The sequence below is a fragment of the Mesoplodon mirus genome (assembly GCF_964341445.2).
Source record: "Mesoplodon mirus genome assembly, chromosome: 2".
In the NCBI taxonomy this organism is placed as follows: Eukaryota; Metazoa; Chordata; class Mammalia; order Artiodactyla; family Ziphiidae; genus Mesoplodon; species Mesoplodon mirus.
In genome coordinates this window covers 91575668-91588863 of record NC_138977.1, presented here as the reverse complement: position 1 = coordinate 91588863, position 13196 = coordinate 91575668, and the positions used below count along the sequence as shown (strand labels likewise).

General features: G+C 36.1%; 1 protein-coding gene across 1 annotated transcript in view; it reads left to right on the top strand.

Moving 5' to 3' along the window:
• Positions 1 to 13196, top strand: part of CHIC2 (cysteine rich hydrophobic domain 2) — a 49184-nt gene that overhangs the window by 20461 nt on the left and 15527 nt on the right. The window contains exons 2-3 of the mRNA XM_082611692.1: positions 3951 to 4005; positions 4147 to 4302. Coding sequence (XP_082467818.1) covers positions 3951 to 4005; positions 4147 to 4302 — 211 coding nt within the window. The remainder of the gene's footprint in view (positions 1 to 3950; positions 4006 to 4146; positions 4303 to 13196) is intronic.

Genomic DNA, 13196 nt, shown 5'->3' with positions numbered 1-13196 from the left:
AGAGTATTCAGAGTTCATTGATACAGCTTGTTTCCTCCTTATAAGAAATCCTTAATAAGGTAGCACTTGTCAAGTTTTGTTATAGTATCAAAGAATATACACAATTTTCCAACTATATATCTGGTGAAACTCAATTTTCTTTATAAACATTAACCAAAAGAGCATATCAGTACAGACTGAATGCAGAAAGAGATGTGAGAATTCAGCTGTCTTCCATTGTCTGACATTAAAGAGATGTGTGAAAATCTCACTAAAGTTTTTTTGTTTTGAAAAATATTTCTCATAAAAACATTATTTTTGTTAGCGTAAAAATGAGCATTTTGGGCTCATTTATGAATAAAAATTTTAAATGTTTTAATTGTCTCAGTTCTAATGTATAATCTGAAATAGTGATAAATCTAAATCACATAAACTTAAGCTCACTGAGGTCCTCAAGGATTTAAGAGACCAAAGAAGACCTGACACCAAATGTTTGAACACCCCTTGTTCACCCAAATGTTTGAATATAGTAGAGTACTATATTCCAAATGGAAATGAGGAAAGGGTGCCTGGGTACCATGGCTCAATCTGCCTGTAATCATGAAGTACTTGATTTGAATATAAAATGTCTTTAAACATTTTTAAAGTGAAAGCAGATTGCAGTTGGGGTTCACTCCTGTGGGCTGGGAAGACTCCAAGGCCTTCAACAGCAACATCTTCTTGCCCCTCTTTACAGGTATTCTTGTTCAGCAGGTGGGAAGCAGAAATGAGGGGAAATGGGGCTTCCTTCGTGGCGCAGTGGTTGAGAATCCACCTGCTAATGCAGGGGACACAGGTTTGAGCCCTGGTCCGGGAAGATCCCACGTGCCGTGGAGCAGCCGAGCCCGTGCGCCACAGCTACTGAGGCTGCGCTCTAGAGCCCGCGAGCCACAACTACTGAAGCTCGCACACCTAGAGCCTGTGCTCCGCAACAAGAGAAGCCACCAAAGTGAGACGCCCTTGCACCGCAACAAAGAGTAGCCCCTGCTCGCCGCAACTAGAGAAAGCCCCCGCGCAGCAACGAAGACCCAGCACAGCCATAAATAAAGGAAGAAAGAAAGGAGGGAAGAAGGGAAGGCTGGTGGCAAAGCTTAAGCACACCCATCTATTGTGAACCATGTCATTCTTTTTTGGTTTTTTTTTTTTTGCGGTACGCGGGCCTCTCACTGTTGTGGCCTCTCCCGTTGCGGAGCGCAGGCTCCGGACGCGCAGGCCCAGCGGCCATGGCTCACGGGCCCAGCCGCTCCGCGGCATATGGGATCTTCCCAGACCGGGGCACGAACCCATGTCTCCTGCATCGGCAGGCGGACTTTCAACCACTGCACTACCAGGGAAGCCCAACCATGTCATTCTTTTGGGGGTGAGATGAAGAAAGAGAAAGGATTACTGTCTGTTGTTAAGACACAACAAAATTATGACTGAAGAGGAGAGTGCCTAAAGAATGTCCTTGGAACTCCTAGTTCTTACTCAGGAGAATAACTGCTAGCCTGACTTAAAAGGAGCCCTGACTTGCAGGAACAGCAGGGCAATTAGCTGGTAGTGCTCCCTGGGCAAAGCATCAACACTCAGCCTTATTATAAGGAAGTGTTTAGGCTTGGAAAAGAAAGGAAATTAAGGTTTATACTCATACTGGATTGCTCCCTCTAAATTAGCATATTACTGGCAAACTATAGGTATTTGATAAAATCTGCTCCAAATATTTAATGGCTGAAGATGGAAGGCGAAGATACTTATCTTTAGGAGACTTGGAGGTATCTGGTTGTTGCTTTTCTAAAAAACTTTGAGGACCAGTTGGGAGGAGATGGTTAATTGCAATAATAAACATGGTTGAAATGAAACCTATTGCTTGAAGGAGAAGATCTTCAGACCAAGGGAGATAACATAAGAAATGGAAGTGTGTAATCTGGAAGGTCCAGTATTCTATAAACATTTGTTGAATGGTATCTCCTCTAAGTGAAATAGATGAAAAGGGAGTGCATTATCTAGAGACCTCATAGAACTGTCAGCGAGCACTGCATACCTCTTCCTCATGCTAGGGCCTTTACAGTTGTAGGTGAGTTATCTGTAGGGGCATTTTCAAGTAGAACCACATTGCTCTGAGGCCCCCACAGAAAAAAAACAGGTTTAGCTCAGAGTCTTAGAAAGAGAATATCACCAATGCCAGAATTATATTAAACAGTAATGGTTGCCAGTTTACGTTTAGTGTCAAAACTTTTTTCATAAATAGTATCCATTGTTTATAAAGACATATTGATGTTATTTCAATGCTGCTATTAAGTAACTTTTGAAAGTACTTTAAGATGATGACAAAATGGTCTCAGATGCCACCATCTCCATGTTGTAAGGAAGTCTAGATCATGATGCAAATGACAACCTGACCCACAGAAGTGTTGTGATTGACTTGCACAGTATTATAAAGGTGGGAAATTTTGCAGAGAAACCTGGTTTGCCAGCTCCTCTTAGAAGAAGAAAAATACAACCTGTCAAAGTGGGCCTGCATTCTAGTGTGACAGTAATCAGCTGGTTCTGACTCATTACATTCACACACACACAAATTGTATACCTCTACTTGGCTGGTCTCCACCACTCCTTATTGACTTCACACAGCCTACCTTATTTGATTTCTCTCTCTAGCTCCACTGATGGTTGAGTTAGAAACCCTTGACCTGGCCAGCTGTTTCATACAGAATATCTTAGGGGATCCCTCTTACCAGTGCCAGCTACCCAAGATGCAGTATTGTGTATTCAAGGGTTGCTAAGAGAGTGAATTTTAAGCATTTTCTTCACAGGAAAAAAGAAAATGTAACTGTGAGGTGATGGATGTGAACTAAACTTACTGTGGTAATCATTTCACAATGCATGCATGTATCAGATCATTTAAGGTTGTACACCTTAAGTTAATGCAGTGTTAAATGTCAAGTAGATCTCAATAAAACCAGAAAAAAAATTTGGCTCCGGAGTCCACTAAAAGTCATCATATGTAAGCATCTCAATTTTATTTCCAGGATGCAATCTGCTGTTACCAATGTTGTCTATGAATGTTTTATTCTTTCCCACTAACTTATGCAAAGAAATAGTCAAGTGCCCAGTCAATCCTCATGATCTTTGAAGACACTTAAAAGCTTAAAGATGTTAAAATGCACTACCTTGGTTTCATTTCTTTGGGGGTATGTGTAGCAAATGTCTTGGTATTTGAAAGTTGAAGTAGCCGTTTTGTTCCAGGCGTTTTTTTTTTGTTTGTTTGTTTGTTTTTTTTTTTTGCGTCACATGGGCCTCTCACTGTTGTGGCCTCTCCCGTTGCGGAGCACAGGCTCCGGACGCGCAGGCCCAACGGCCATGGCTCACGGGCCCAGCCGCTCCGCGGCATGTGGGATCTTCCCAGACCGGGGCACGAATCCGTGTCCCCTGCATCGGCAGGCGGACTCTCAACCACTGCGCCACCAGGGAAGCCCATGTTCCAGGCGTTTTTAACATTCTGTAGCTGTAATAGCAGTGTAGATATGCTGATCTCAGAAAATGTAATTTGCATTCTTAGACATGTTATCACTTTTTTGAGTTAACAAAATGCTCTTGACCTAAAGAGTAATTAATAGCAGAGATTTTAGCTTTCTGTTACTTAATTGGAAGAATCTTAGTAATTTTGACAAAATTGGACAGTTGTGTTGTTTTCCACATTACTATTTGGCTCACAAAGATAGCTCCAAAGAAGTCATGTCTTTGTATATTCTCAGCCTCTTGTATACAAGTTTTGATTCAGCTGCTAAAATTGCTTGTTACATTTCATAGATTGCTGATGACAGTGTGTCTCAAACTTCCATTGTTATTCTGTGTATAAAGTTACACTCTATTTACTTGACCTTTGATTAAGTTAAATGGTGTATTTGTTGCAACAATGACATGTAATAACATATTTTTCTTTTTTTAAAAAATAGATTTGGACTGAGCAACAAATTTGAATCAGAATTCCCTTCTTCATTAACTGGAAAAGTGAGTGTCATTTATTTAGGTATTATTTATATGCCTCAAAACTAAAGTCTTTTCCTAAAAAATTAGAAAAATTTATGCTAATGAGACATGTTTATTGACATTAATATTGCAGTGTTGTTATTTCTTAAAATTTTTCTGTAGGTAGCTCCTGAAGAATTTAAAGCCAGCATCAACAGAGTTAACAGTTGTCTTAAGAAGAACCTTCCTGTTAATGTACGTTGGCTACTTTGTGGCTGCCTTTGTTGCTGCTGCACACTAGGTTGCAGTATGTGGCCAGTTATTTGCCTCAGTAAAAGAGTAAGTTGAATTATATATTTTAATTTAAATATAGAAGTTGACAAGCCAAATCTTGCATTTACCTAGTTTTTATTTTTTGTATTGAATGCGTCACACTATTCTGAATACTATACAGAAATAATTTGATCCAATAGAGGAGTGATTAAGTTACGTCCACATGCTGTTATATTAAATAGCAATCTAACAATTACACTTTTTATGACGTAGGACATGACGTTAGAGTAGAATATAGCATTCTCTATGTATACATTGAGGTGGTAATTGAAAATTTGGGCTCAGGTCTGCCACTTATCTCTCACCTTCTAGGCATGTTTCCTAACCTATTTATTTATTTGTTTGTTTGTTTATTTATTGCTGCATTGGGTCTTTGTTGCTGTGTGCAGGCTTTCTCCAGTTGTGGTGAGCGGGGGCTACTCTTTGTTGCAAAGCTCAGGCTTCTCATTGTGGTGGCTTTCTCTTGTTGCAGAGCACGGGCTCTAGGCACGCGGGCTTCAGTAGTTGTGGCACGCGGGCTCAGTAGTTGTGGCTCGCGGGCTCTAGAGCACAGGCTCAGTAGTTGTGGCGCATGGGCTTATTTGCTCTGTGGCATGCGGGATCTTCCCGGACCAGGGCTTGAACCCATGTCCCCTGCATTGGCAGGTGGATTCTTAACCATTGCACCACCAGGAAAGTCCCTTCCTAACCTCTTTAAACTGTAGTTGACATATTTGTAAAATGGCAATATTAACCTCCCTACTTGAATAGGACTGTTATAAGGATAAAATAAAATAGTGTTTGTAAAGCTTTTAGTTGAATAGCTCAGAGTAAGAGTCTAATATATATTAATTAATAGCATTATTACTGATATGTAAGATAGTACCCATAGAAGAAATAAAATGGTAATAGTGCTTATTTTTATTTGGTGAAATTATGGGGAATTCTGTTTTCTTTTTTTATTTAAAGAAATTTTTTTTGTTATTTTACAAGTTTCCTGTGATGAGTACATAGTAATCCTGTAATCTGAAAAAATGATCTAAAGTGTAATAATTTTGACTGCTTATAATAAAAAATTTCCAAGATGTGGGTAGAGATAAGGCAAATTAGTATAGATTGAATGTGTTATATTTTTGTTAAAAAGCTTTAAAAAATTGTGGTAATTAAATGTATAAAAATGAAATACCATTACATTGAAATTGAATGTATAGTTTTGTGTGGCTACATTTCATCTTGTCATCAAATGATAGGAAATATGGAAAAGCAAATTTTATTTGTCCTTTTTTGTTTTACATAATAAGATGTATATTTCTACTGGAAAAATATTTAACTAGTGCATTTTATTAATAGGAAGTAGATATTGCCTTCGTAATAAAATTACTATTGTAATATTTACTGTAATATTTACTTTTTTATATTCCAAGAATATTTCTTTTTCCCCCCCATAGTTCTCACCAGATCATCTTCCTACGATAGATTAAAAGGAAAAAAAAAATATGGTTGTCCCTGCATCCACAGTTGAATTTGTAGCTCTTATAGTTTAGAGCCTCTCACTCCCTCCTACTGTTTAGGCATTTCCATTGTTTAAATGACTGCTATATCTTACTTGGTTGGCCATTTGCTGTTATTTAACCCAAGGAATCAGAGAGTTTTATTACTGTAGAAACCTTTGTGACCTAGTTATTTTTATTTTTTTGAGGTTTTGAGATTCTGTTTTTTACTTCTTAAATGAGTAAACAAGATATTGCAATGTGCACACAGTGTAGGATTTAGAAAACAAAAGTAAACTTCCTACCCTTCTCCATGAATTCTTAGTAAGAAGATCATATTTCAGATGCTTTCATTAAATTCCTTCCTATTTGAGACATAAGGTAGATTGACTTTTTTAGGTTATTTCAGTCTGTAGTTTCAGAAAGTACATTTCTTTCAACTGTGTATTATTACATATAAGGTCTTTCTTGTATTTATATGATTTAATTTTATATGGACTCTACTGTCCAGTGGGCATAAAAAATTTGTCTACTGCTTAAAAAACTGTGCATTTCCCTGTCAAGGGTTTAAACTATTATGTAATTGGAGAGAGGGACCCTTCATGCATGTATGAATAGTATTAGAGGCCCTGAAAAAGGGATGCTTTGTAAGATGGGGGCAGGATGATTTGGAGCAGGGATTTTTAACCTTTTATTTATCATAGACCCCTTTGAGAGTCTGGGGAAGCCTATGAACCCTTTCTTAGAATAATGTTTTATTTGTATTTGGAAAGATTTGATGTATCTTAAATGTGTAAAATCAAATATATTGGATTATTCAGGAAACCAATTACATAGTTATCAAAATACTAAAACCCCTCAAATGTGTGATTTATAAATATTTATTAATGCATGCAAAATAAGATAGCAGGGGCCTCATGGTAGTATGATGTGAAGGAAAAATTTGTGATTTCTATGAGTGATAAATATACAGGTCCTATTTAAACTACCACAGTTAGTTGTATGCATTCATAGCCTAAGGAAATATACTACATTTCAGTTAGAGGTTAGTGAAATTAAAGATGAGTTTTTGTTCTGTCCACTTTCACAGACTGCTGGCATTCTATCTAGGTATTCCATGTGAAGAACCCTTGATTTAGAGGTACTAGTATAAATAGAAGCTAAAACCCAGCCTGATTGCCAGCCTCTGAACCTCTGCTTTGTCCTCATTTGTGATGTAGAATCGTCTCATACGGTTAGAATTGTCTCACTCTAAGGCAAATCAGGACCAAAGGCACACTCCGCATGCAGCTTAGTGTTTTCACCTTCCTAACATTACTTAATAGTTTGAATAACTAGATTTCTGCCTTGCCTTTGAAACCCACCCCCAAATGAGTGATCCTTTTTATGACCTGGCCATGTTCCAGAGACCTGGTTTTTAATCTGTCCTATTATTATTATTTTTAGATCTTCCAAATTGCCTTTTCCTTTTAATTAATTTTTTTTTATTAATTTATTTTTTGGCTGCGTTGGATCTTCGTTGCCGCGTGCAGGCTTTCTCTAGTTGCAGCGAGTGGCGACTACTCTTCATTGTGGTGCACGGACTTCTCGTTGCAGTGGCTTCTCTTGTTGCAGAGCATGGGCTTTAGGTGTGTGGGCTCAGTAGTTGTGGCTTGCGGGCTCTATAGTGTAGGCTCAGTAGTTGTGGTGCACGGGCTTAGTTGCTCCGGGGCATGTGGGATCTTCCTGGACCAGGGCTTGAACCCGTGTCCCCTGCACTGGCAGGCAGATTCTCAACCACTGTACCACCAGGGAAGTCTGCCTTTTCCTTTTAAAAAAACTACCTTAGCTTATTTTTGAAAATTATTTAATATACAGTAAAATTTTCTCTTTTTGATGTACAGTTCTATGATTTTTGACAAATGCATAGAGTTGTGTAACTACTGCCACAATCAAGATACATTACAGTTCTTTCACTTCAAAAAACTTCCTTTTTCTGTCCCACTGCAGTCACACCCTCTTCAGTTCTTAAACCCTGGCAACACTGATCTGTTCTCTATCCCTATGGTTCTGCCTTTTCTAGAACGTTGTATGAATGGAAGTATACAGTGTATATAGCCACTTGAATCTGGCTTCTTTCATTCAGGTAGTGCATTTTAGAGTCATCTATTTTGTTTCATGTATCAATAGTTTATTTTTTTTTATTGCTGAGTAGCATTCTATTGTATGGATGTATCACAAGTTGTTTATCCATTCACCAATTGAAGGACATCCCTTGTCAGATATATAATTTGCAAATATATTTTTGCAGTCTGTAATTGTCTTTTCATCCTCTTATTGTCTTTGGCAGAGCAAAAGTTTTTTATTTTGCTTAAGTCCAATTTGTTAATTTTTTAAAAATTTGATTGTGCATTTGGTGTCATATCTAAGAATTCTTTGCCTAAATTAGGGTCACGACATTTTTCTCCTATGATCTCTAATGCATTTTACTTTTAGATCTATCACCCATTTTGAGTCAGTATTTGTATAGGTATGAGTAGATCAAAGTTCATTTTTTGCATATGATTTCAAGTTTTCCAGGATGATTTGTTGAAAAGACTATCCTTTTTCCAGTAAATTGCCATTGTATTGGTACATTGTCAAAAGTCAATCAACCATATTTATGTGGATCTATTTCTGGACTCTGTTCTGTTCTATTGACTTCTGTGTGTCCATCTTGATTTCAATACCATGTGGTCTTATTTATAATATTTTATAGCTGTATAGTATATAGTATATATATATATGCTATACTGCTGTAGTACCTACTCTAAAACTATAAAGTACTATATACAAGATACATCTATATATATGTATATATAGTATCTAGTGTGTGTATATATATACATATATATGTGTGTGTGTGTATATATATATGTATAGTTTAGTACCTTATAGCTTCATAGTAAGTGTGGAAATCAGGTAGGGCAAGTCTTCCAAACTTCATTCTTCTTTTTCAGGATTGTTTTGGCTATTCTGATTTCTTTCATTTTTCATATATGTTTTAGAATCAGATTGTTGTGTCTAAAAATATATGCTGGGATTTTGATGGATTGAAATTATAGATCAATATGGAGAAAATTGACATCTTAACAACAAGTCTTCTAAACCATTAATGTGGCATACCTCTCTATTTATTTAGGTCTTCTTTGATTTCTTTTTCATCAGTATTTTGTAATTTTTTTCATAGCATACAGATCATGCACATATTTTGTTAGCTTTATATGTATTTATTTCTTTGGTTTTGGTGCTATTAATGGTATTTTAAAATTTTTTATTTCCAGTTGTTCATTGCTAGTACATAAAAAATACAATTGATTTTTGTATATTGACATTGTGTCCTGTGATCTTATTATATTTCAGGAATGTTATTGTACATTCTATGGGATTTTCTACATAGATAACCATTTTGTTTTATTTCTTGATTTCTAATCTATATACCTTTTATTTCTTTTTCTCTTTTTTCACTGAGTAGGATTTCTAAGGAGTGATGAGAGTGGACTCCTTTAGGCCTGATTTTCTCTATTTTTCTGTTTTCAATTTCACTGATTTTTTGCTCTTATTTTTATTATTTCTTCTCCTTGCTTTGGATTTAATTTGTTCATTTATTTCTAACTGCACTGACTAGACTCTCCAGAAAGACACTGATTAGAAGCAGTGAGAACATATGTCCTTGTCTTGCTCCTGATATTAGGGGGAATTCATTCTCATTTTCATCATTCCGTATCATATTAATTGCAGGGTTTTGTAGATGTCCTTTATCATCTGAGTAAGTTTTATTCTACTAGTTTGTGGAGAGTTTTTATCAGGAATACATGTTGGATTTTGTCAGATACCTTTTCTGCTTCTTTAGAGTGGCTATATGGTTTTTTGTTTTTAGTTTAGAATTGATTGGAATTGATTGGATTTGATTGGAATCAAATTTAATTGGATTTGATTAGAATTGATTGGAATTGATCAATTGGAATTGATTGGATTTTTGGATGTTAAACCAACCTTGCATTCCTGGAATGAACCTCACTTGGTCATGTCTGTTTTTCTTTTAATATTTTTGTTGGATTTGATAGACTATAAGTTTGTTTAGAAGTCGTATATCTGTGTTCATGAGGGATATTTTTCTGTAGTCTTTTCTCATAATGTCTGGTTTTGGCATTGGGGTAGTGATAGCCTCACAAAATGAGTTGGGAAGTGTTCCCTCCTCTTCAGTTTTCTGGATGAGTTTGTGCAGAATATGCATTATTTCTTCCTTAAATTTTAGGAGCATTCATCAAGGTTCCTCTGTGTTGTAAAGTGTATCAATTCTCCATTCTTTTTTATGGTTGAATAATATCCCATTATGCATATATATCACAATTTGTGCTTAACTTCTCGAGGAATCAGAGCAGTGTTTAGTCTAGGGCTGAGCACTAGTGAGGCAAGACCTTCCTGGTTACTTTACTCAATAGCTTGTTAATTGTGATGTTCTCTAGTCTGGCTCATGGAAAGAGGCTTTGTGCTGGATATTCGTCAGTTTTGGATACTCTTCCTGTAATCCTTTCTAGTAGTTCTTTGCTCTACCTTTGGTAGTTTCCTTACCCACATGTGCTGCTCAGCACTCACCTTAATGCTCTGTAGGGACTATCTGCAGATCTTTGGAGTTCTTTGCAGCATTTTCCTCTCTGGTACTCTGTTTTGTGGCTTCTAGCTGCCTTGGTTTCCTCAGATTTTCAGCTCAGTCTCCTTAACTCGGAGTTGCCAGGCGTTGTTTGGGCTCTCCCTCCATTCACTGTGGCCTGGAAGCTCTCTGACATCAGTAATCATGGGAAATCATAGAGCCTTTCCCATTTGTCTCTGTCCCCCAGGAATTTTGGTCTTTCGTTGTCTGTTGTCCATTGTCTTGAAAACAGTTTCATATGCTTTGAGGGGTATTTTGGTTTTTTGTTTGTTTGTTTTGGTGGTTTCAGGCCAGAGGGTAAATCTGGTGCCTATTGCTGCATCGTTGCTGAAAATGAAAGTCTGAATGTCCTCTTTTTATAGAAGTGTTTTGACAAATAACTACTGTGCTGCGGATTGAAAGATGTATATTAACGCTATACTCAAAGAGCATGTAGTCTATTTGGAGAATTGGCTAGATGAGTGCAGAGGTAGTTTAAGTTTGTAAGTACTTGTCATGTTTTTCATGAAGTAGCTCTAATAACAAAAGACAATAAATATATGTCCTTAGGGTCTAGAAATATGAAGTAGCCCCCTGCAATCACAAAATATGTTTGAAGTCTTGTGTTACATCTCAGACACTCATCTGAATTTTACGTTCTATTACATAACATATATTTGTTTTAATAGAAAATGTTTAAAATGACTTATTGAATAAAGTTGATACTCTTAGAATATAAGCATATCTGTCTTATGAAATTGCTGGTTTTAGCTACTACTTCTTTATGCTGCTAGTATGCCATTCTCTGGAAGTTACTTATTCATTAATTCAATTAATATTTCTAAAGCTGCACTGTGGGCTTGGTACTGTTTAAGATGCTGTTTAGATACTGTTTAGAGGTTATATGTTTCCTCTTGTAGCCTTAAAAAGTAGACAGAAAGCAATGAGATAATTACAAATAGTGATAAGTGCTTGGAAGACAATAAAACAGAAAACCTCAGCCTTTTGGTGTTCTTTGTAAGAGCTTGAGGGGCTTACAAGCAAATAAAATGCTTCAGCTTCATTAAATAGATTTTATGACCTTTACTTTGCAAAAGCTTATTTTTGTTGATACTTGTGATTATACTTTGCTTTTTGATTGTGCCTTAATTGTAATATTATAGTTTTGAAAATTGATGTCTAAGTAAGTGAACTCTTTATGACTTGTTTTGCTTTCAGCCTGGCTCATTTATTGAGGAAACAAGTTTCATAATTTTACTGTACATTGTGTTACAGTATTTTTTGTTTTAGTTTGTTTTCCATCCTAAGGTAACTATTAGTTTCAGTCTTCTAAGATTTTGCATATATATATAAAATATCCCACATTTAGTGGTTTTATAGACTTTGTTTATATATGCTCTCAGCCATTATCCTTTCTGACTGAAGAACTCTTAAGTTTTAGAATGTTTATACACCAATTTCTTAATCTTATGAGTTGTCTTACCTCCTTTTTTTAGTGCTTTAATCTCTCTCTTACATATGATGACCAAAATTGTGTGGCTTTCTAAAAGTGCTCTCTATATGGATTTGTTGTAAATAGTGTATATTTTCATTCCCTTTATACTTTTATTTGTATGTCGTGCTATATCAGGGAATCATTTCTTTAGGAATAGGGAAATAGGCTGCAACATGTGGTAGCTGGGACCTACACTTTGGTGCTAGAGGAACTGGTTTGGAAAGTGGTACTTACTCAGAATGACTGATCAGTTCACTATCTCTAAACCTCAGTTTTTACCTCTCTAAGATGGCATTAATCTCTTCTTTGCAGTGTTGTTTTAAAAATTAGAGCAAGTGCATGTAGAGTACTTAGTATAGTATTTTGGCTATAGTGTGTGCTTAGTTAACGGCAGTTGCTATTAATATCATTTTATTATTATTCTTCCCAGTGTCTGTCTTGCTAACTACTATATCCCCAGTGCCTCTCACAGTGCCTCTCATCTACTTTATGTTCAATAATTATTTGCTGAATGAATGTGCCTTTTGGCTTTTGAAATTCTTGAGTAGTAAGAACGTAACATTTCAGAAGATACAGTCCTCACTGTTCAAAATAAGATCCCTAAGTAAATAAAAGCATCTTGTCTTTTAGAGTAAATAACCTTTTTTTTTTTTCCTGCAGGAGCAGTGTGATAAAGTATAAACAATAGTAAATTAGTGTTTGAAGCTGAGTGACTTTGAGAGAGTCGCTTAAAACCTCTCTGAGCCTGGACTTTCACCATCATCCCCCCCACACCTTCTTTTTCTTTTAAACTCAGAAGAAGAGAGGCTGACTGATCTCTCTAGGTACTCTCCAGCCCTAAAAATCTATAATCCTTTGAAAATTGAGCTGTGTAGGTCTACAAAACATCGCTATTTCCAAGCTCTAAGTAAAGAAGTTCTCAATATTGATTTTTATTTCAAATCTAAAGATTTAACATTTTAGTAAAATATTTTCTTTCTTTGTTTTTTTTTTTTTTTTTTAGTTTTTCTTTTACTTTTTTGGCTTCTCTGAGTTTTTTTGGATAATTGCTATTTAGTTTTGAAACTTTGATTAAAAAAAAAAAAGGCCTGTATCTCATTTAACTGTATTTCTTTTACTTTAAGTTGTAGTATGCTTAGATTTACTTCTAGATATCTTTTCTCTCAACCTCAAGTTTAGTTATCCAATAATTGTGAGTTACTTTGGTTGGGGTATAGAAGGGGTGGAAAATCCAAATGGAAGAGGTCAAGAGTAGAGGGTTTTGAGTGAGAAGGCAGCCTTGTAA